At 38.2% G+C, this 25,364-nt stretch overlaps 1 protein-coding gene across 3 annotated transcripts in view; it reads right to left on the bottom strand.

Annotated features, from left to right (window-relative positions):
• Positions 1-25,364, bottom strand: part of ZNF608 (zinc finger protein 608) — an 84,529-nt gene that overhangs the window by 57,623 nt on the left and 1,542 nt on the right. For 2 of the 3 annotated variants that reach the window (XM_031061245.1, XM_005426183.2), the window contains exons 1-2: positions 24,611-25,296; positions 22,607-23,653 (exon numbers count right to left, since the gene is read on the bottom strand). In XM_031061245.1, the coding sequence (XP_030917105.1) occupies positions 22,607-23,491 (885 nt within the window). In that variant the 5' untranslated portion in view covers positions 23,492-23,653; positions 24,611-25,296. Of the gene's footprint in view, positions 1-22,606; positions 23,654-24,610; positions 25,297-25,364 lie in introns of those variants that run through there. The other variant, XM_031061246.1, reaches the window with a different exon arrangement.

The raw sequence follows: 25,364 nt of genomic DNA, 5'->3' as shown, positions 1-25,364 counted from the left end.
CACGTAAAGGCACCAAGTATGTCAATAAACAGATTGATATTGTGGAACTCCTCCTTTGGTAAACAGCTGGACTAAGGAGGTATCAGTCCCAGACTGTTCGTTCAGGCAGCCATGGCAATACTGGCTTCCACAGTTTTACTGCCCAGGGACACCTGTAACGACAATTTTAACTAAGGGTACAGTCTTGTATCTTGCAGGATCTGACCTAAATCCCACAGCTCATCTCATACTTTTGGTGGTATTCATCTTGACGTGCCAGTTCATTGCACAAGGTCCATGAGAAAGTGTGGCAGTGACAACTCAGTCTGAAATCAGCTTCTGCAGAGGTGGAACCACAGTCCCCTCGTAAGCCTTACACCAAAGGGCACAGAACTCTCTCCCACAATCATTCTGTCAGCACATGCAGATGGCAAATCTGCTAAAGAAATAGAACATCCTAAACTCACTTGATTAAGCATCAGTGAGCTTAATCACATAGCTTAAAACGTTGTAGGAGTCCCCTTGTTCACTCAGGTTTATACTTATTTTCCCATAGCAAAAGCAATGTCTCAAACAAAACAGGCCCCTTAAGGGCCTGATGGATCACCTGTAGCTTAATGGCTGACACAATTTTAGAAAAATATTTTTTCTTGTCCTAGATGTGTTTTTGAAACAGATCTGTTTTAAAAATGAGCTCTGAAATGTATGGGAAAAAGAACATCATGCTATGAGCTTCACCCTAAAATATCTCAAGATTTTAATTTCAGCGTATTCCCTCTTTCTGTCATTCTATGATGTGATCTTGCAATTCAATTGCTTAAAAGCTAACCTGAGGAAACACTAATCAGGCAGACCTCTTCCGAAGCAGTAACTTTGTAAGGACAGCATTAAAACAAGAAAGTGATTCAACCACTGTATAACTGCTAATTTCCAGAAAAAAAAAATCTGATTCAAAGAAGTTAAATTTATTAAGAGGTCATGTTTTTGTTAAGCTGGCTGACACAGTAAATTTGTTTTCCAGGTGTCCTCTAACATTGTCTTCAAATTTGAATAATGAACTAATACAAACCAATACCAAATGTTGAAGTTAATGCACCAAGTGACATGAGGTTAGTTTCACAGGGGTGGCCTGCCCATATCTGGCAAATTAAAAAGATAATGTTTATCTATTTTTAGACTCTTTCAAAAGGGGCCAAGACTTTCTAAATTTCCAGCTAAAATACATCATTTTCAGAAAGAAGTCCATGAACAGTCTTTGTACAAAAATATGGGAATTTTCAGATTAGATCTCTTAAATCATCACCGAAAATGTTAAGAGCATAAACAACTAACACAGCATCTGGATCAATAAGATTCTACCAGAAAAGCAGACTTTAGGTGACCACAATGACTCTTACATTGGCTCAAACTATGCTGCCTAAGTCACTACTAATAAACGCAGGACAAAAGAGTAAGTGAAAAGAAACCCTTTTATAAAGTGGAGGGCAGTACTTAAATCAATTTTAGTTATTTTTGTGGCAGTCCTGTACAAAGTGCTCTGCAGGTTCTACCCAGCACCACTCTCAAGGAAGTGTCAAAACAGTATAGACAGGAGTGCTGTGAAACAGGGAATGCATTAGAATGGAATAATTGGATGACAGCCCTAATACAGAGCTCCTGATGATGCACAGCAGCACAATCTTTGCTCCAAGCAACACTGGTTACTTTTCAAATTTACTATTAGAAAGGTTTTCAGCACTAACTGTGTCAAGCTCTAAACACTTATTTGCTTTAAGATAGTGTTAATGAGTTGGCTAATCACACAATTTTATAGTTCTATAATGTACTGTGCTGTAAAAATTAAATCAGTGTTTATTACACCTCTGCTGCCTTTGCTTTCCTTCTCATTGGACTGCCTCTTGGATGGATTAAATGGATTAAAGCAGGAATATAAAAAGTGCACCAGTTGACAACACTTCTTGGTATGTATGTAAACAGTATTTTAGTTCAAAGCCTACCTGTGAACAAAGTAATTCAAATACTACTTTCAGATACTGAAATTGAGGACGTTTATTTTTCAGTTCTGAGGGAGCTGTTTAGTTTTTTATTTGCTTCTGGAATTTCCTTCCTCTTGGACATTAAAACCAGCCTGCTCAGTTTTCCTTTCCCTATCTCAAATATAAAAGGCAACATATAACTGAGTTTATATTTTTGCAAAATTACACGTTTTTGCGAATTCTTTGATGTCAACAGTGTTTCTGTGACAGACCTTGATGCTGAACTGTTAAAACTGCATTGGGAACAAAGTTTCCTTTAACACTAGAGAATCAATATGACTAATGGCCAACCACAAAAGACTGGATCAAAGATACATGAAGATGCATTGCTTGTTTGAGGAGAGAGAAAGAAGGCACGCATATACAGACACTGGAAAAATCATACAGCCAAGATGCAGAGGTAGAATTAGTGGATCTACAAAGAACTTCGTAGACATTCTTATATTTCAACCTAACTTTTCTATAAAGAAAAAAATAGCAAAAAGAATTGGATAAACACAACCCTCTCTGATTTTGATAGGCATGATATAGAAAGTTCTCCTCTCTTACACAGCAAAGAAATATATATTTAAGCTATCCTAGACTGGATTAATTTGAATATTTCCTGAAGACTGACCACTTGCTTTCGGTATTGTTTATAATTAGAAGAGAATGATCATGTGTTTTATTAAAATTAGTGTCACAGCACTTGAATTCTGATGAGTATTTGTTTACTGCTCCACAGAACAAACAAAGTATCTGTTGTTCTGCCCCCAAACAACTGAAAACTATTTTGTATTCCCAAATCATGGTAAAGAGTCTGATGGTAATACAGGAATAGATACAATCATGTATTGCACTATGGCATGGCATGGCTAATTTGCATGCCCTAATGTCAGAACTTCTTTGTGGTCTTAAAACCTAGGAATTCTGAGATCACAGACACATTTGGTTTGTAGGCACATTTGGTTTGTATGTAGGCACTAAAAGCCACTTTTGAAGGAAATATTCAGTATCAAAATATATTGACCATTTTCAATAACTCTATGGTCTCGCCATCTCAATTCCACTGAAAACAAAATGAAGATAGTTTCTTTCCCCCTTCTTCCTTTCCTCAGTGTATTGCAAAGCTTATGGCCAGACGGTGTACTTTATTTAATTAGAACTTAAACCCCAGAACTGATGCCAGATTTTCAAGATAGCTCACAAATCAAAACAAGGCGCCAGATGTTCCAAAGGGCAAAGCACATTGGGTACATGAGCTTTCCCTCAGATCCTCATAATGACAAAAGGAGGTGCTAGCCTGTTCAAAAAAATCTTGCCAAAGTTGTAGGTGTTAACCACATTAAAAATCTGTCCTTCATAAATGAAGTCATAATGCTTCCAAATGCAATCTGGTCCTTGGAAGACGAGTGAAATCACCATGCATCGAAATATTTAGACCAAATTCCACTTTTCATTCCAAAAAAAAAGAATGTTGTGCTTAATTTTCCCTCTGTTTGAGGGTAATTTTAGGGGCAAGAAAGAGACTGTTTCTTGACTTTTTTTTCCTTAGTATCACACAGAAAATTTTCATGTGTCTTTTGTTCCGCTTGGTTTTTGCACATGTTTGTTCTATACAAAATAAAGACAACTAAAACTGGAATAGGATAGGATGCCAGTGGATAACTGATAAATTATGCTGTGTTTCCTTTTGCCTCACACAAGCCTTCAGCTTAGTCCAATACATCACACAAGCACAAGAGAGAAGGATGTATTGGATTTTTCTGCTACACTCACATTTGCATGAAAAGGAGCAGTCAAACGAAAATTAAGCACTTAAACAGCTTAAAAAAAGCACTGGTTCAGAATACTGTACTTCAATAAAACATTCATTGTTATTCAATGCTTGGCAAATGACATTGCCATCACATACTAGTAGAAGAACCGTGAAGAATAAATGCTGTCTGAAAAAGAGGCTTGTACTTATGCAGCGCTAATGACCATCTAAAAGAGCGATTCTGCATGGTTACATCCTCTTTGAGATTCACAGCTGCAGCTTCACAAGAGCAGTCATACATCATAATCTGCAGCCATTTTAGGCTACCCCTGTGCTTTGGAGTGCAATATGGGAACTAAGGAAGCGCTAATCTGTAAAGTTACGATCAAAAACAACTTTATTCAGCGGTGATGAGCAAGTGTGATGACCCACCTTCCCCTTAAGGGTGGGTCATCACACTGAGGAGGAGGTGGTATTTAAATTTTAATACTGATAACACCCTTGACTGTAACAGCAGTGACACACAGGGAAAAGAGCTCCACATTTAGTTTCACTAGAGAGAAAACATACTCATTATTAGATTTTGATTTCTAATTCAATATAACAGTGGCACAGAGTAGCACACAAGCCGTTCTTTCAAAAGGTCAGATAACTGCATTTTAAGATTATAACACTCACATTTTAATTAATGTGAAGGATTTGCTTATTGAACAACATGCTGATCCTATAAACATCATTAATTAACTGAGATGCAGTGACTTTTCAGAAAGTTAACAGCTTGGGAACAAACAGTACGTCACGTACTTTGAAACTGATAATCAAAGGCTATATTATTATCCCCTAGATTAACCACAGATTTTGCAGGCAAACCAGAGACAGCCTCCCTTTCTCTACGCTCAAAACTCGCAGCCACACCCATCCCACGAAAATCTTTCCTGGAATTATGCACACTTCTTTAGGCTTAGTTTTATGTAAGTAACTGTGGCTCTCAGCACAATACACGGCGTGTAAAACAACTCTCTGAATCTTTAATTAGGCTAGACAAAAGAGAACCGTCTGGAAGCTGCTGTCATTACTAGGCTTGTTTGCCTCATGCATTAAATACCTTTGTCTCTACAACTGCTTTAAAGCGCATTTCTCAGATCAGGTCAATCAAGCTACCCCTCCACTGCCCTGTAAATGGCATCTGTCGTCATCCTAGTAATTCCCACATATCTATATGTACAAATTTGGATAAGGAAGCACTGGAAGAAATGGGGCTGGTGCCAGTTTGAGTAGTTAAGAGTTCAACCAGAGGTTAACTATAGCTAGGAAAGAAAATGTTTTGATTTCAGCCCTCAGTACTTATATAGCCAATACACATCTCTTGTGTTTCTTAGGCTTCTCTTGAGTAAAGTGGCTGGAAATCCAAGTAATTACACCCGTAAGCATCTATATGCTGGCATACTGAAGGAAAAACTAACTCTTCAGCAATTAGTGCCATAGCTTTTTCTGCACTGTGAAAGCACATCTAACAGGAAGGAACTTACAAATGTTTGTTGATTTATAATCGTTACTGAGAAGCTACATTTCAGCATTTAACACAGCACCATCAATAGTATCTGGCCTAGGCCACAGAGAGAAATAAGGCAAGAGTCACTTTTGTGCTCTTGCACAAGATGGGCAACACAGTCAGCGGACTTGCTTCCTATTCCTTTACAAAGAGGTGATTTTTAATTTCCTCATCGCTGAATACCTTATGGAAAGCTACCCAACATGTATTAAATGCAGAGGAAAAGAATGTCACACCTGGAGCCTGCAGTTCCTTGTGCTAGTAACTGTATGCTTACCTATTTCCATAGGTTATCATAAATTAATTCATTGGCTACACAAGACAGACCAATGAAGGAGCAACAGACTGTTAAACTTAAAGATGAGGCTGTTCCTATCTTGAGCCAGCTACAGCAAATGTTTTCCAGAGTCTGGTGATATGAAAACAGTGGCCAGAAAACAAAAACAGAACAAAACCACAACAACAAAACAAACAACAACCAAAAAAACAACAAAAAAAATCCCAAACTCCTCATGACCAGATGTTCAATCTCTCCCACCCCCCAAAAAAAAAAAAGGTTCCCCTGAAGAACTTAGTGTGAATTTTCATCTAAGTGAGCTTCATTTATATCAAGTGACTCAAGTGACTCAGTTACAGCTCCAGCCATTATGCCCAAAAAATCTGTCCTTATCGCCATCTGTGGTATTCTTCCTAGTTATATCCAGAGCACCTAGCCATCAGACAGCCAGATAAGAATTTCAAATGTTGCTAAAGAGATGATGCTAAAGAAATGGAGAGTTCCAAAGCAGGACAGCAAACAGAGACAGGGATTTCAGCAATTGGGTTTCTACAAGCACTGTCCCTGCAGATTAATGAAAGCTTTTAAAAAAGGAAAGCCCTGACAAAGTGTTCCAGATACACAACTTACCCTCAAGACTTCGGTACATTTTTGTGGTTTCACAACACACTTTCCTATTAATTTGGAAATACTTTTCTCAGTAACCAGCTGATAAGTTCACAGAAACAACAGGGGAAACAGACAGAGTACAACATGGAACCAGAGACTTCCCTCCATATACAACCTGTCAAATGAACAGGGGAGTCTTTGAATGTAGAATAAGATAGGAAAAATATTAAAAAGCACTACAATGTGCAAGGAAAAAAAGTATCTCACAAATTCAAGAAAAAGTCCAAATAATCATTTATCTTGTGGGAAAGAGGAGAAAGAATTATACATAAAGTAGAGATGCCTTTCATGAAGAAAGCATGCAATGTAATGCTTACTTTTTAGTAAATTTCTTGTTATTCAGGAGATCCCAAACCTCTGTCTAAATGCCCAAATAAACTCAATAGACTTAAGTTGCAGTCACATATCCTTTAACAGCTGATGTAAATAGAAGTGAGGGTATCAAAGCTAGGTACTCATCACCAGCCCCACCACACCTATTCTGGAGATCACTGCCTTTCCCTTCACATTGTCTGTGTACCCTCCCCTTTCACCACAGTCAATGTGGACACTAGGTTAGAAAAAGCACACTACTTGTGGATCACCTGGACCTTTTCTTGAAGTAGTCTAGGGAATGTTCCACCTTGTAGAAATACTCCTAAGTGATATGCATTGGTAGTATTCTGGGAAGATGCTGTTAGAGCCCCACATGGGCTTACAGCTCATGTTTCATTTTCAGAAACCTAACAAAACTGTTCCACTGATACCTGCAGGCTGAGGCTCTGATCATCAGCTTCCAGTTTTGTCCTGGCACTGCTCCATTTCTACCCATGCCACAGATACAGCTTCACTGCTTAGCCAGATGCAAACACTAAGGTACAGCCAAGATCAGTGCAGACACTCTCGCATGAGCACTGTGCAAAACCTTTTGTGGGAGCACTGAGCAAAACCACGATTTTTGTGTCCAGAACTGAAGAAAACAAGATTTACTATAACCCACTTCCAAAGAGGAAAAGCCAGACTGAAGAACTTCTGTAGTGCTGTAAGAGGAGTTAGTCTTGGATATACTGGTTCCTCTGAGTGCAGCCTAACTTAGATCAAACCAAAGGAAATATGTTTTTTTACTCTAAAGACATGTAATGATGCTTTGCTCTCATTCCAAACCAACAAATGCAGTAATTCAACTCTAAAGTGGGCTACAAGCTGGATTTTAAATAAAGCTGCAATTTAAAAGGTGATTAATTTGACTTCTAAGTAATATTTCCTCTCTGCTCATAGCCTGATCTGTTAGCAAAAGCTTTACAAATTTAGTAACGACTAAAATAAATTAGCCTAATTACTTGACAAACCTGCTACACTGACTTGAAGCTCCCACATCAAGTGACCTTCTCTAAGTCAAAACACTGAAAATACTGAAAGTACAGGAATGAACAACAGAAGTCTCACACTCCTCATCCACGGAGCTGATTTTTATTCACAAAAGCAAACACAGTGACTTATTGTGCAACAATGGCAAGCCAAACAGGACAGAGAAAACGCTGCTCTGACCTCTACACTTAAACATAGCAAAGGCTTGTTCCCTACAAAATACGGAAATCTGATAGTGCAAATTACACCACTCACTGCCTATTCAATTTTGAAAGTAATATTGTATTAACGTGGCTCTTCCAAAAATAATTAAAAGTTGATAAACATAATTATAAGAAAGATGAGGTCTTATGACACCATAAATATTATCCAGAGCTATTGTTATCCTAATGAGCTAAAGTGTCAGCAACTCCTTTTTACCAGCTCCTTGGCTTCCAGTACAAGACCAACAATGGAAAAATTAAAACGAATTTCTATCAAATTTCTCCAAATCCTAAGATTTCTTTGTCTAATTGTTGATTTAGAATGCAAATTTCCTTTTGAATTTACTAAGACTCACATTCAGGGCAACATTGCTTAATCATTGGTTTAATTAATAAACTTGTTTTACTCTGCCAAGGATACAAACAAGTTTATTAAGTCTATCAAGCACTTGGTAAGGTACTACTGATAAAGAAAAATATGGTTCTACTTCACTACATTGATCAAAATTTAAAGACTTACCCTGGAGTGAATTAATCTACTGGTAGTTAAGCCTTGCATACATACACACACACACAAAAAAGAGTACTTTTGTTTTGAAAATTTATGAAATTTCATTTGTTATCTCAATGTCATAATTTTTAACTTGCAGTCTGAAGACCAACAGTGTATCTATTAGAAGCAATAATAATAAGGAAATTATATATGTGTAAGTAGATGCAAAAATTACTACCATTTTGCCTTAAATTTTCCTACAGAAAATTTCTTATTACAAACTGGTTTTATAGTTCTGGCAGTCACATTATACAGGTTTTAAAGTACAGTGTGAACAAAATCACAGTACCATGCACATAATGTAAAGTTCTTTAATAGTCACTAAGAACACTGCTTTCAATCACTTCAAATATGTCAATGCTCATTTTACCAAACAGATATCAGGTAACAGCCTGGTTTAATGTTCCCACAGACAGAGTAATTTCAGAGCCCAGGGAATATCCAAAGGGGCGTAAACATACACAAATATGTTTATAATTAATACATTGCATATAAAAGACACAATTCTTACATAACCTCCACAGCAGCATTCTTCTTGCAGAGATGTCAGTGCTCATGTTGCTGCTCATTTTAAAGCTATCGGCCTCTATGCCTAAAAATGAAGTGGCCTGCTAGTAGGGAATGCAGCTAGGAACACTTTTCCGTGCACTATCTCTCATTCTTGTGATCAGGAAATGCAAGAGAAACTAAATCTGAAACAAGAAATGCTATTAAGAATACTTTCCTGCAGGTTGCTACTGAGTAGACTCTAGTTTGAGGGAGATATATTCTTAATAGCACAACTACCGCCAACACACTCTGCATTTGTTTATACATAAGCAGAGTGCAACATTTTATATCACATCAGTGACTTTCAATCAATCAATATGTAAAGAAACAAGGCACAGCGTTGCCAAGCACTTAAAAAGGTCACACCTCAAACTCATTAACTTTTTCCTTGTCCCCTTACAAAAATTACGCAGTATAATTACACATTAACAACTCTCCTGTTCTTATACTAGATTTCAAATAAGAACTAAAAAAAAATTTTTTACGCATCTTCTGATTTTTCTTTACACAAACTTTCTACTAGCCAAAGGAAAAACATGTCCATTTTATTTTAAGTTTTTTTTTATTATAAGTTAAGTCAAACTAAATATGTATTTTACTGCTAGAGATGACCAGACACAACTTACCAAACTCAGCTATATCTACTCTTTTTCCCATGCAAATTACTACAGCCACTGAAGACAAAAAATTGAATAGTTGTTTTACATAGGCCAAATATAATCTTCAGATGGTTTATAATCAGATCAAATTAAAGCCTATTTCCACACAAATAATCATTACTTGTTTTCTCAGAAGGCATTGCCAACCGAGATACCAACAGCAGGGATATTCTGTAAAATAAAATGTTTTCTTTTCCATGACCTATGGACCTATTTCCTTATTTTAACTCTGTAAATTCATTTTCACAGCAGTGATGAAGAGAAGAAGTCATAGAAAATTCAACTCAGAAGGTAAGAATTTTGAAAGGCTATAAATTACTGAAAAAGTGAGTTTTAACTGAAGAAGCTTAAACAACATTTACTGCAGAGGTTACTCCATTTCTGCTATAATGCTTTCTTGGCTTTGATCTTTAAACCAATGACTCATGAAAATGATATCTTCAAATTTACAGGCCACCAGTAAGTGGGTCTTTAAGAAAATGTTGTACAACAATAAAGCAGGAACCACAAGCACTTCTTAACCATTTGAACTGTCAACTAATTAATTATGATACTGAAACAAAGGCCTATTAAAAAAACTTGCTCTTGAAAAGGAGAGAGGAGAAAAAGCAAGTCAGAAAAAAGGGGTGTAGGCAGTTCTAGTGAGCAAACCAAACGGCACACTGGGGAGAGACGTTCAAGAAAATGTATTATATTTGCTCAAATTAAGAGAAGCATTTCTCCCCCACACCATTCAAAAGGAAAACAAAATAGGGCAGCTCTCTTGCCACAGACTGATGTCCCTTAGCTGGAAGCAGCTCCAGTTGTCATGTTCCTGTCAGCACGTAAGTGCACCAACACTTCCCTTCTCCCACTCTTTTGCTCCTACTTAATATGTGTGGTTTGTTCAGTCTTTGCTGTTAAACAATTCATTTTTTCCTTGCCTCCTCTGCTTCAGGAGGAGGCAAAAATAGCAAGACTTAGGCACAAAATATAAAGCTCATTTCCTGTACCTTAGTGCCTCATTCTTTCACCTCCTTGTCCATAGGATTTAGCTACCAAATAGGTCTTAATCTGTAAACAAATTATTTGCTCTACAATTAAGCCATTCACTGCTTTTTTTCTTTCCCTCCCTCTCTTTCTTTGGCTGCTTGGCTGCTGTCCAACGTGGAGGCTCATAGGTTCTTCTATTATTTAGTGCTGGTTAAAAGGCAATAAGCTCATTCAGAGTTTATAAAACTATAAGCTATCAACAAAAGCATTTAATGCTTCTCTGAAGCACTGTGATTTTTGCCTGAAAAATTAATAATGTGTGGTTCCATGTTTGTATGTGTGTACACATACATGTGGAAGATGTGTAGGGGTGGTTTTTTATGCACTGGCCTGGTAATTCACTCGGCATGCCTTTAAAAAGTCAGTTATTGTAAGCTACAAATACATATATTTCACTCGAATTTTAATTGACCATGTACTTTTTTTATCAACTACTGGCAATCACAGGAACTGTGATTCACCATGGTTACAAAGCTGAACCTCAAATACTTTGATGTTGTATGAGAAAAAAAAATGCCATGCTACTGTGGCATTTCACAATGTTTGCAAATATAGTTTCTTTATAGAATGATGTTGTGATTCACAGGAGTCTACTAGAGTAAGTGAAAGCTTCAGAGAAGTAGCATGTTAGCTTTGTCATCACTGCAGTTAAAAGTCACTGATGACTCAAGAGAAAATAACATCGAGATAATTTTCATTTACCTCTATTTTTAAGTTTTTATTCTTTCTGGAAAATACATTCTCAGGTTAAAACCAGAACACAACGTGTATATGTTTGTCTTCATGGAGATGTTTCTATATACAACACAGGATTAGCAGGCTGCCGCCTCAACGCATGACAGTAAAGACAATTAAATATTTTTTTAAAAAACATGTCTGTATGTTTTCAATACTTAATACGTTAAATAAGTAAAGTATTGTAAGTGGATAGATAAATTTACAGGTGTAAATATCATTTAGAAATGACAGGTACTTAGCCATTTCAATTTCAGCAATATACTTCCAATGAAATTCTGCAAGCCTATTTAAAGTCTATTACGGCTGCTGACATCAATCTGCCAGGCTTTAGAGTGCTAATCTCTACTAAAGATTTTCACCTACAAGTTTAGCCACTGGTATATTTGAATTAAATACTCAGTGTTTCTCTGTATAGGCAACTACAGACATAAGGCATTAGAGGTGGATAGGCAATGGGGCAGAATTGACACAGAGCACCTAATGCACTGTATTGCCTGAATAACGAATGAAGTTCCAACTCCCTTTACATTCCAGTCCTCTCCTCAGGGTTTTAGTCCTGATTTCCACACTTTCCACTCAAAATCTCACTTCTTCCCCACTGAATATAACATATTCCTACTGTAGCTGCTCCTACGAGAACGAACACTACAGGAAAACCCTCTTAATTTAAGGTATCTTATTTTAAATGTACACCCATGCACTCATGAATATGGATGCATACACAAGCACAGGTCCATACAAAAGGACACACAAAAAGATTTTAATGAGCTGCACCTATTAACACTCACCAGAGATCAAATGAGTCTCCGTCCCCACCCCCCCAGCCAAATGACAACTTCTGAAGTTGCAGATAAGAGGTGGCAGCCAGACAGGTGTCAGGTATGCATGCTCATCCTGAAAAACTACTTAAAGGTTCCAAAAAAAATTGTGCTAACCCTGCAGAAAAGAAATGCCTCTTGTCCTGAACTGACACAGCAGTCACATCCATATTTAAATGCTAATTATGTGTATTGTTAACTTGTTTAATTTATCGCAATACAATGTACCCTCAATAATTACCAACCAGTTGAAAAGGGTTTGTGAAAATGAAGCAGTAAGAGGCATTTGAAATCTTTAAGAAATATTTCACTTTCAGAAAAAATATAAATCTTGGATGTAGTTTGAATGTAGTTGGCAACTTTTCCACCTAGAGTAAATCTGAAGGCTCAAAAATTAATATTCAAGAGCATTAATTTGTTTCTAGATGTGTGCGTGCAAGTAAAACAGCAGCCATAATGTGGAAATTTGAGTCACATTTTGCAACTAATTGGAAGCAGATTAGAATTCTGCCTCAGGGGAACATTGTCAAACTAGAAGCTGGAGCAAATGAAGAAAGAGGTGAAAGCATCGTGAAGAGCTGACAGATTTACAGTGCTCAAGGCAATAAACGGGTACTAGATGAAAATGAATGTGCTTCACTGTACTGCATGCAGTTTTCAGTCATATCTCAGCAATAAGAGCATACAGCCATGAAACAATTATTTTCAGAGAGATGGTGAAGGAAAGAGCAAGAATGAACAAAACACTACTCAGGTGGCGTGCAAAAAAACCTATAAATCATACAGTGGCTCAAGTTGTTACAAGAATAATATAATTGGTCATAGTAGGTACTGTTCTGCAACCTGGACTCATCTCAAGTAAGGGGTTACAGAGACATAACACAAGGAACTCCTTACTTGAGTTGAAAAAGGACAGTAAGCCCTTGCTCAGTGTGAGTAAGAGTCAAAGCATTAAGCTCTTAGGGAAAAAAAAAAAAAAACAAACCACACAGATTTTACATTTTTAAAGCTAAGAAAAACACAGAACACTGCAGACAGATAAATCAGAGGCAGAAGGGGAAAAGTCTTTTTAGGGGGTGATTAGGAAAAGGTTGGAGGAGATCATAAAATGAAAATACAGTGCAGAGGCTAATGTACCAATGCTGTAATGGAAACAGCTGCTAGCTTTCTCCTTCAGTGCTTGGCATCCGTTGCAGCATCACAGGAAAGACTGTTAAAAGATCTGGACATGAAATGTAAATAAAACTATTAGCCAAAACTCAGTTGCTGTATTTGCTGTATTTATAAAACAGTAGCAGCTCTTTTTTCTTGTATATGTACGTACATGTATGTGTGTGTGTGTATATATATATATACACACACACACATATATATATACACCTCCAGCATATATATGTGAATATTTATATTGATATATATGGACACATGCATGTGTTTGCATAACCCTCTCCTTAAACAGCAACTAGTAACACTATTACATAATATTGCACCTTACTATTGGCTGAAGTGGACAAGAACATCAATTTATGTTTTCAGTAAAACTGGGTGTGGAACAACCACCTTCATTGTTCTCAAAACACAGCAGTATTTTTCCTTCAAAATCCAGAACTCCAGTGCAATACTGGAGTTCTGGAGCACATATAGTGCCTAACATTAAACCCAGAGCAAAAATTAACTATCAAAACTTTATGTCAAATATGTTCATTATATCCATAAATACTCCTGGAATATTAGATCCTTGTAGTCAGGGCAAGCTAGCTAAACAAATGCCTCAAAATTTACTAAATCAGATTTAAAACTCCTACCTGCAAAACAAAGTTCAATGAAGTAACGAGGTCCATTTCTAATTGTATTTGCTTCTAACTATTACCTTTTGTTGAAGAGATACAGATCTAGTTTCATTTCCCTCCTTCAAAAAGAAAAGAATTGGCAAGAACATGAAACCCTGAAACATGCAAATACTGCCATTACTTCACTGCTACAAGCCTATAATGAAGCACAGATTTGATAGTACTATCCGTGTAGTGTGGCGAACCACACTCAAATAAACAGTTCTCCATGAAGAATGAAAACCCAAAGACCAAACCCTTCCAATTCAAACATTATTGTTGCTTTTAACATAAGCCATCCACAGAAATCAGCCAAGGAGGTGACAGGAAATCCAAAAATAATTTGGTTTGGCCCTGCACACTATGAGAAAGGAGATTACAGTTTGCTTTTCACTCTTACTGGTTGAGGGAAGCGGTGAAAACTATGAAGGCTATGCTTACGTAACAAGCAACGATGGTACCCACAGACCTATTTCTACCAGAGTTCAGCACAGCATCACAGAAATTCATCAATAAAGGTGGCACTTGAATAGCATGAACTTGTGTTGCAGGGGGGATGGGCTTAACAAAACCCCTGAATTAATTCAATGGATAATGCAAATGACTAAATGTGTGCAAAATCAAACTGTCTAGTGAACACAGTTAAAGAGGCCAGATGTGCCTCAAAATTTCCTGGGAAACACAGCCTAAACTTAGCACTTTCTTTTATCAGAATGAAGAAAGCAAGCTCTCAGAGTTTACCAAAGTGTGACCAATTGGAGCTTAGTCTTCTGTTGCTAATTGAAGCATGGAAAAAAAAAAAAAGCCAGTTTCTGAGGGCAAACTACAAACATATACTTTTTATATTCCAGTGCCACGTGATAAAAAACAGAATTAAGCTGACTGGTAGAAATTTGACTGGCAACCAAAGACCAACCTATTATTTCAAACTGTTATGGGAATGCAACAAAATTGCTACCAGGTTTCCTCATGTTACTCTTCAATAAAAAGAAGCCATTGGGGAAATAAGAGGAAAAGAAAACATATCAAAACCTCTAAAGTTTCTTTAAGTAAAAGTACACTTTTGTGGTGTTATGCCATCTGCTTCTTGGTTAACATGACAAGACAACTCAACAACTAGAATGCTGGTGGTTTTGAAAACATCAAGTAACCACAATCAATAGATTTTAGTTTGCTCTTTTGACTGCAAAAACTGCACTCACATGCCACTACTGGCATATGCTTCGAACATCCTCATGAGCTTATTTCCCTTCCAGTATTATTTGGTGGAGTTTCTCTGGAGACAAACACCTCAAACTGCGTTTATGCACAAAAGTGAGATTTAGGCTAAGAAGAATCAGAAGCTGTGAGAAGATAAAGGAACCAAAAGTTTGGTACATTTTTCTGAAGATCCGCTGAGGAAGACTTATCATAAAGGATATACAACTGAATGTAGCACAATTTCACTTCAAAATTAGTGAAACAATGAGCTTCACATTTAATTCCTAATAGGTATTACAGGCAGAAGTTAGAGAAGTTGATCCTTTCACCTGAAGTTTTAGCAGTATTTGTCAACTGACCATACAAGCAGACATATTACAAATGTCTGTCACTAAATGCAACTTTCTCACTTGCAGTGTTGGCTTCAGATTTCAGAACAACACCATAGTAGCCCTAGAGCTGGAAAGCCTATCTATACAGACATGATTCCTACTTCACTGTATGCAACTTCCCCTGAACACTCAATTGAACTGTTTAATCAAGTAGTGTTACACATATATAAGCATATATATTATGGAAGCATGAATTTACATGGGGCGGGTGTCAGAGCAAGCTACCTATTCCACTCCTTGATGTTTCTCTCAGCTTTTTCAAAAAGGAAAAAAAAATTACAAAGAACGTGCTTGTCAGTCAAGTCGCTCTGAATAGTTTTACAACCTTTCATTCAAATGTAAGGGCTTTGTTCCAATTGCCAAGACCATTTTGTAAGAGTTAAAAGAGAAAGTGCAACAGAGGGTGCTTACTGAAACCCTACCGCACAACCAAAAGTCATTCTCTGACCTTCCTCTTTGTCCCAATGGCTACTCATTGCCTTCAGTAAATTGTCGTATTAAATCAAGAATGTAATAATAATTTTTTAAAATCATGATTTAAAATCTCACTTAAGAAAATCTCTCAAATCCTGTTATAACAACTGGAAATTATATTTATTAAAATTATCACATTTCAAACATATTTTTAAGCAAATTAAAAAATGATAGTTTGTGTTAGAGTTCACTCTGATGAAAGGCTGCCTGAAAAAAGCCACAATGGGCAGAAATAGCGCTACAAAAAGAGAAAAAGAAAGAAGTATGACATCATCAGAAATTTTCATGAAAGACTGCTTTGCCTTCTTTCACCCAACAGGAAATCTTATGTACAGACCATGTTTTTTTTTTAAATATCCATATATATTCTGTGATTGTTAAGAAATGAAAATAACTCCTTGATATGTAACTACACTAAAACAAACTCTAGTTTTTAGCAAAAAAACATGGCCAGCCTTTCAACTGAACCCAATCCACAGATCCACAGGTGCCTATATGAGGACTGGGGCAAGATGTATTTCTGTTGTAAAAAATGAAGGACACTTAAGAAGTCAGGCAATCCTCAGCCATTCAGGGAACATTGCAATATATCATCACATGAATTAGAACATCATACAAGGTACAATGTTAAGAATACTATAAAAACAATAACGTGGTTGCTGGATCATTTGTACAAAGTATCTTAGCTCAGACCACAGTAGACTGGTTACATTCAGCAATTCCAACTGTATACCATGCAACAAATCTGGAACATGCTACTCACAAAGTGAATTTTGTATTTGAGAAATATGGACCATGTGGCAGTAGCACAAAACGGCCTGAACTGCTGCAGAAGAAATCCAACCTTTTTCAAGGATGGGTAACAGAAATCAAAAATATAAGTATATCCTTATCCAAAATGGAAGTAAAGGTGAAGGATAGCTGAAATGTTAGTACTTCCGCAACAATACTCCTGATGAAGCTTGAGAAACATGCTCAATATCACAAGTATCAGTAAGAGTGTAAGATGTGAAGAAAAACAGGGTTTTTTTTTATTCTTTTAGAAATGCAAATAGCCTGGATAACACAGGGCACATAAAGGGAAACCTGCATTCAAAGTGCAAAGGATGTGTCCATTTAACAGAAAGCAGACCCCAGGCCCTCCCACTAATGTCAGTACTATGGAGATAACCCATTTCTTATACGGTGGAGAAAAAAAGGCACTAGTTTGAGCACGCAGAAAAACCTTCAGATTTCAGATTTGTGATTTACGTTGTTGTCGATAAAATAGCTTTCCAATTATGAAGGAATGCATTCTGTGTTAATGATCACAACCAGGGGTCCAAGCTTTACTCTTTTGTCAGAACTACAGCAGATCCTCCCCGCAGCTTCGCCATTAACATGTCTGTTTCCTGTCAGACCACTCAGAGATAATGTCATTTATCTCAGGGCGGCACAAGACCAGTCATTAGCTTCAGTAAAAGACCTCAAACAAAGGCCGGATGGCGTTTTATCCAGGGCTCATAGGCTACAGCCAAGAATCTCATTGCCTAACAGTTTAGAACAACTTATCTTTAAAAGAGTGATTTTCTCCCTATCAAGAATTCTAGAACACTTCTCTGAAGAGCAGCAAAGTCTGCGTGGAAAATTTTAGTCAATGGTTTTATCATATGCAATTAGGTGCCTGATAAGAGCTTGCTAAAGTTATCCTTTGAGAGGCTGGGGTGGGGTTTTTTGGTTGTTGTTGTTGGGAGGTTGTGGGGGGTTTTTTTCCCCCCTTCGTTCTACTTCGTAAGGAAAGACAGAGTAAATCAGGTTCTACCTCAATAGCAAGACCTTTGAAGAATTGACCCTTATTGTGTTTGCCTGCAGGAGGTGATTCACTATTATAAATTCTTCAATGACTGAGCTTCTGGAAACCTCTTTAAATGAAAGTGGAACTGGTTAACTGTATGTACGAACATGTGTTTTCACAGTCTCTCCTGTATTATTGCATTTCAGAAAGCTTCTATAAAGTGCCAGGTGAACTTTTTAAAATAATGATAATAATAATTAAAAAAAGAAAGAGAGTTGGGAAAATACGAGCAAATCTCAGCTTTTCAATTCCTGGGCTTATTCTGAAAACTAGAAACAGATGGTACTTTCCATGTTACTTGAATCTGGTTATTGAACACCTCTATGGTTACGGGAGATTTTGCTTAGCACTTTTAACATACATTTCATTTATTGGACTATAAAATGCTACTTTGGAAAAACAAGTCTTTATATAGCTATAATTAAAACAGTCTTGCAGGAAAGCCCTTTAACATGGAGAACACGGTTAACCTCATGACATCTGGACAATCAATCCTTTCCTCTTTACTGGGTATTTATGAAGTTATTAAAATTGTAAAATTACTAATGCCCAAAGTGAAATATCTTTCCTGTAGTTCCGAATATGGTTATCAACTTCCCTGCTTTGTTTGATAGATGCTCTAGACCAGCCTCCATTGTGCTACACTAACTCTTGCTTTGCACAGGAATTCAATAGAAGATCTGGTCATACATATTGGCAGAGGTCAGCAGGTTCACACGGAAAGCTTTCCTCGGCCAAAGGGCAACACCTCTTCACCCAGCTCAAAAAGCACCGTCACACTACTAGACAGCACTACAGAACTTTAAGAACCTTGAGCTGTGCTTATTGTTAGACACCCATACTTATCAATGTTTTTAACAGCTAAATCCCTTATGTAGCTTTCAAAACAGTTTGCTGTCAAACAACAATAGACTTTGTTCTTTAATTACAGCAAGTGACCTCCCTGCCCTTTTATTTCACAGTGAATAAACTACACACAAGGCCAGCAAGAAAAGTACATGAAGAGCATATCTCCATAACATCATTAATCAAAGCATGTACTTAAATTATTTACATCAATAGGTAAAATTCACCCAGAGATTCCTGATGGCATATAAAACACTATCAAATCCTAACACACACTAAAACACAACAAGGAAAGTGAAGATAAAATAAATAATACTAGCCAACATGCTAATTTGCTAAAGACAACTTTCGAATGTGAAATGCAGTCTTAATAAGAAGCACTAAGCTACAAAAAAGAGAAAAATTCCATCCTGGAGTATCACTAGACTGATACATTTAGAACTGTAACTAAACCCTTCTGATTACAGCTTTGTATCTTCTGCATTAATTCCATGTAAACATACTGTTTTTCACATACCAAATGAAGTTTTCCTGCATCTCAAAGTAAATTATGACTGAATTAATTCCAAAATCTCCTCACAATGCATACAAAGCAAATTTTGTAGCTATTCTGAACACTTTTCAATGTAACAGCTGTTAAAAAAACAAAAAAACTTAGCTGGAACAGATGAAGAGCTCATGCTGACAAACAGTCAGCAACTGTGCTAAAAACAGTATGGATAAGAAATGGAAAATGGAGACAGGTTTTAACACCAAAAATCTTAGGAGTGGTTAGCCTACCTGTCAAAGCTACTTATTCAGATATGTCACTGTTGGCTTAGCCACAAAATGGACTGCACAAATATAGCTCAAACATTTTAGAATTACAGCACACTTTGACTTTATCCGCATATTAGGGGAGTGGTGACTTTTACAACATACTTGTGGTTTCTGCATAAAAGAGCCAGCAGAACACAGTCATTGATTTAATTAGGCTTCGTAAGATCCAATTTATCATGTTTTACATGACTTTCTGCAGCAAGGAAACATAATAAATAGACTAAAAATAGAATGAAGTATGCTGTGAAAGCTAAACAGTGACTACAACTCCTGGGAATCTGCTCCAAGCTTTTCACAAATAGTAAACAAATGCAGCATTATATTCCACACCACATATAAAAATGTAGATTTTTAATCAGCAGTCATGAACTCATCTTACTCTAAAAGGAAACTTCCAAATTCATGAGGCATGTCTTGCACAACAGTAAGATAACTGAACATTGATTTCAACATGCAGGCTGCAAATTATGTATTTATCTACTGATACAAGTTGCTTCGTGCAATTATGACATATATGTTCTAGCATATAAACAGTCAAAGCAATAACACTTCAACCATCTAAAACCTTTACAGAATTCTTTTCAATGATGATTAATCATTTGGGGAAAAAAAAAAGAAAAAAAAAAGCAGAATAACAAACATAAAACACTCGAATGTTGCTAATGTTGCCACTGGCTGGACTTAAAAAATATCAACCATTATCAGCAACAAGAAACACTATTATTATTATTATTATTATTGGGAACATTCTTGGCTAAGAAAAACGCTAAGGGACTTTACTTGAGATAGCAAGCAAGCACACCATTGTGCCAGACAATGGCCAAGGCTGCACGACTCTGGTGTGCAGAGCCTGTATTAAAGTCGGTGTGTGCCAACAGTAGCGGCTGTTGCTGGAAATGCAAGCTCCAGACCTCCTCCTGGAGCGACATCTACAACACACAGAGTGTGCCACTGACGCTGAACTCCTCCATACGTGTTTGCTCTGAATTTGCATGCCATCCCATTTACATTGCACATAAGATTACTCGCACGTATATAGATTCTTCATACAATTTCCTGTGTGACTAGAGAGTTGAAAGAACACAAAAACGGGAGAAACCACACCACTCTCTAATCTCCGTTGCCATGGCAGCAGCCTTTGAGATACTGAAATGTTCAGATTGCCAGCTAAACAAAATTGTTGAATGTGAACATTTGGCTGAGAGATTAAAAGGCTAAGGGGGTTGCAAAAGGGCAGTACCTCCCACATTCCAGGCAGCCACTGAATCCAATCAAATGGCTCTGACTCTTTAACCACAGCCATTGTGAAGACCGGATTAGGGCAATTTATCTAGATAGTTAAAACAGATTAGAGAACTGCAATTTGAAGACTATTGGCAACAGAAGTAAATGCCTACTGTACTAAGATAATAAAGAGACCATGAGATTTTTGGACACCTTTCTGCCATGAACAGCACTTTTCATAAATCAAAATGCAAACATATACACATGAATTACGCAGCAATCTGGTTTTCTCATCTGCATTTAGACAAGGTCATAAGGCTCATTCAAATTCATCCACAGATATGCTATCTTAAAAGCAATAATATGCATACAATATAAAATTTAATTTGTTCCTTGCCTTGAACAAATCCCTTGGAATTATCTTCCAGTACTAACAAATATCTGCTATCACAAACACCCAAATCTAATCCTCCAGTCGACTTCGTATTACAAAAACTTCATGACTGAAATACAAAAAGCTGGTAGCCAGTCGTAAGAAGAGATAACTTCCCGCTCCCTGAGACCTTCAGCCCTCCCAGACGCTTGCAGACCGTACAGTTAACACCTTCCCGAAAGTCTCCCCGTTGCAATGTTCAGTCGGGGAAGTTGTAAAAGCAGGTCATTTAGGACAAACAGCTGACAATACAGTAACAATACTAACACCCTGAGATTGTTCATCTGGAGGGTATTGGTTTGCTTTATTTTTCAAGCGGAGCAGGTTCCCTTTGTTTAACAACCTGTAGAATTTACCATACTTGTAATCCTGGGCCAACACTCACCCTCTGGCCCCCTAGAAGATGGCTTCTGCCCTAGGGACGAGACAGAACTCCCACCAACACCAGAACATCCTTGAACCAGCAGTTGACAAAGACAACAATGTCTCACTCCACCTTTCCCAAATAATAGAGTAGCGGCCATCTATTCATACAGAAAGCATCCAAAATTGAAAGGAATAAAACCACACACTCCCATCTGATTTCTCTGACATCATTTCAACCTCTCAACAAACAAGCACTTCAAATCCAAGAGCCAGCATTGCTCAGAAACTCCTCCAGACAGGAGATAAACTGCTCCACTCTATTCCAAAAGCTGTTTTGCACACAATTCTCAGCACAAGGTGCATTTCCCTCCTCCCAGCATCCTCCTTCCAGGAAGACAAGAGGCACTGCCTGTCTGCTGGCTCCTTCCTCCCAGTCGCTATACCAGCTTCTGGAGCCTCTGGGCTACAGTGCCACGGAAGCTCCCAACACAATAAGCATCCTGCGTCTCCACGAAGCGCAACGGCAGAGCCCCGGCCTCTGCTCACAGCTCCTGTTTCCTCCCCAAGCACAATCCCAGCTCTAGGCAGAGGGTCAGAGAAAGGGAGAGGGGTTCCTTTAGACTTTGGGAGAGGAATGGCCATGAATGCCTGCTGATGTTGTGGAAGAGCCAGCACCTACAAGACCTGCTGCACCTGGAGCCTGAGCTCTGCAGCCCCAGCCTGCGAACACATGCCATCCCACTGGTACTGCTGCTCTCTGCTAAAATTGGGGACAGCTCAGTCAGAAAAACAGAAAGGTTCTCCAGGTCTGATGACAGGAAAGGAAATCACAAGGAAGTGCAGCACACTGGAAACATGGTATCTTCCATGTAGGGAAGAGGTCTCTGGGTTGGTTTGGTTTTTTTTTTAAGGGAAGGAGGAAGGACATACGCATGTCACAAATACACAGCAGAGGACAGAGGAGCCAGACATACACTCATGGAACACTTATTATAGGGATGGGGAAACACAGAAGAGGTGGAGAGGAGCTTTGTCCTACCTTTTCTGTTTTCAATTTCTTGATTCGCCTGTGGCTCTCGTCCTCCTCCTCTTCCTTCTTTACCAAAACAGAGTTCCCCATTAACCCTGAATCCGGGGTACTTTTGCTCACCTCCCCCACAGCAGAGGAGCTGCAGTGGAAGGGGCTGCTGCTTCCACCATTGCCTCCCTTGGCCCCGAAGCCATAGAGGTGCCCAGAGGAAATTTGGCTATTGCCACCCCCACCGCCATTGGGGTGGCCCTGCTGCAGGTCATGCTGCTTGTCCTTCCTGGATTTTCCTGCATCCTTATCCCGCTTGGAGCCTCTGCTGCCTGGGGCTTTACCTGGTTTCTCCTCTTTGTTTTTCCCACAAGAGGTAACGGTGGTGGTGTTGCTGGTGTTGCTATTATTGCCGTTTGGGTTACTGCTCACACTTTGACCCAGTGCTGAATTCATGCCAGTTGCCTCTCCAGGGCGCCCTTGGACTTCCTGCCTTTTGCCAGCACTGCTGATCTCAGGAATCCCATACAAGGCAGCAGAAGGCAGAGATTTATTAGCATCCTTAGAAGTTTTACTCCTTTTCACTTTTGATTTGCTAGTCTCTTTGTGAGAGGAATTCCCCTGGGGAGCAGAGGGCTGAACAGAAGCAAATTTTAGGCCATCAGCTAAGGCTGAGGTAGCATTAAGCCCACTGGAAGCCAGACCCCCACAATCCTTGGAGCTGGTGTTGCTGCTGGTGGTGGTATTAGAATTATTCATCTCAAATTTCTGTCTGTCCTTCTCTAAGTCGGCGTCCAAATCGATTATTAAATTCCCAACACCGATTTCCCAATCATCGCCACTGTCATAAGTGTCAACTGCGTTTGGATCCACACCTTTTCCTGCAGTGGAAGTGTTCAATGACATCCTGAAGATAAGATCTCTAGAGTAAAAATCCGATGAACTTTTCTTTGGAGATGTGGGGACATTCGTTTATCTCCGTTGGGCTCTCTCTTAAGTTCAACTCTTCTTGTCTTCCTCCCCTAGGTGTGTCTAGGCTTACAACCTGCAGTCCACATCCACGTTGTCCTGTGAGGAGGGAAACAGTCAAGTATTTCTTGTCTGGGTGTTACCACAATATAACGTCACTCAATAAAGAGGGGGCAAGGTAGGGGGGAGCAAAAACATTCAGCATTGCCACGTTCTAAGTTTGTTAAGCCAGAATCAGTGGCTGTGGTGTTTTTATAATGAGCACTTTTAATCTACTTGTATACCAACATCCACAACCTCTCTTTAAGAGCCATGTCCATAAAAAAGAAGAAAAAAAAAGGAAGGAAAAAAAAGGAAGAAAAAATTTATCTACATTATTTAAATCCACAAAGTTTAGGAAATACAGCCAGAGAAGTGGTGCCTAGCTGTTGGAGCACATGTTGTAATCTAACCCCTTGGACCACCACCTAGGCACGAAAAGGAGAAAAGGAAGGACACGGATTCACTCTTCAGTGCATTCCATGGATTTTGTGGCTTTTTTTAAACCAGACCCTTGAAGTTTTGTGACTCTCCTGTATTATCTTTTACCCCCCAATTCCACTTAATCTCTTGGGGGGGTGGAGGAGGAGAGTGCTAAGGGAAGTGGGAAACCTCATTTTCCCTGCCACAATACACCTTCTGTTAAAAAAAAAAACAACCTACAAACTCAAATGTTTACTGGAAAATATTAAAATCCATAGGTTAAAATTAAAAAAAAAAGTGAGAAGAAATAAAAATTCTCATTCCTTTAAAAAAATATCCTTAAGATAACAGTTCTAAAAGCAGCTCTAATGTATTCCTAGGTCACACAATTGTTAAGTCTGTTAAATATAGTATTACTGACTGTACAGGAAACTGATTAAGACATACACTTTAAGTGATCTGCACCAAGGTGGCCTCAGTGACCGCAAATGAGTGTGTGTTTGACAAAGCTTAGTTAAAACGATTTTTAAAGGGATCTCTCCCTTTTACAGTCAACTGCCGAAATATTTATACATACATACGCATAATGCTTACCTTTAATCCTTTATCATTTTTAATTAAACCAGCAAATCAAAATGCTGTTCCCACTCGTCTCAGCAACAACTCTGTGCCTCATTTTACTTAAAGAGCAAGTGATCAAGAAGTAGAAAGCAAGTATCATCTCAGCCAGTATAAACAGGTCAATAACATATCTCCCCCTACTTTGGCACACGGATCAGAAGTCCATTTTTTTGTTTGTTTGTCTAGGTTTTTTTCGTCCTTGCTTAAAGAATAAAAGAAGCAAAAAAAGAAAAAAAAATGCTGTGCCTCACAACTTTACGAGCTGGGAGGTAATATTTCACATTCAGAAGTGAAGCATCAAGGACCAGATTTTTGTTTGTTTGCTTTTCCTGAATAAGCACCGAGAGGTAATAAACACCACAGTAATATTAAAAAGGAAAAAAAAAAAAAGAAAAAAGAAGAAGAAGAAAAAGAACCAAAAAAAAAAAAGAAAGAAAAAAAATGTTTCCCCAACTTCACACTCCGTCTTCAGCCCCGGACCTGGGAGCCATCCCGATCAGTAAGTAATGATCCCACGAAACAAACCTACAGGCGCCCGGGTGTTACAAGACAGAATGTGCTAACATCGGGATAAATTAGTGAAAGGGAGGAAGGAAAAAAAGAAGAAAGGACTGAAAATCTGGGCTGGATTCCGCCTGTTAGTTGGGAAGTGGCATTTTTTTCGCCCGTCCTGACAGATCTGATTTCTTGAAGTAACTTGAGGGGAAACGGGCGGGGGAGGCGGGGG

The sequence above is a fragment of the Geospiza fortis genome, unplaced genomic scaffold (genome assembly GCF_000277835.1).
Source record: "Geospiza fortis unplaced genomic scaffold, GeoFor_1.0 scaffold44, whole genome shotgun sequence".
NCBI classification, from domain to species: Eukaryota; Metazoa; Chordata; class Aves; order Passeriformes; family Thraupidae; genus Geospiza; species Geospiza fortis.
The sequence above is the reverse complement of the archived record's forward strand: the minus strand, read 5'-3'. Positions and strand labels throughout refer to the sequence as shown.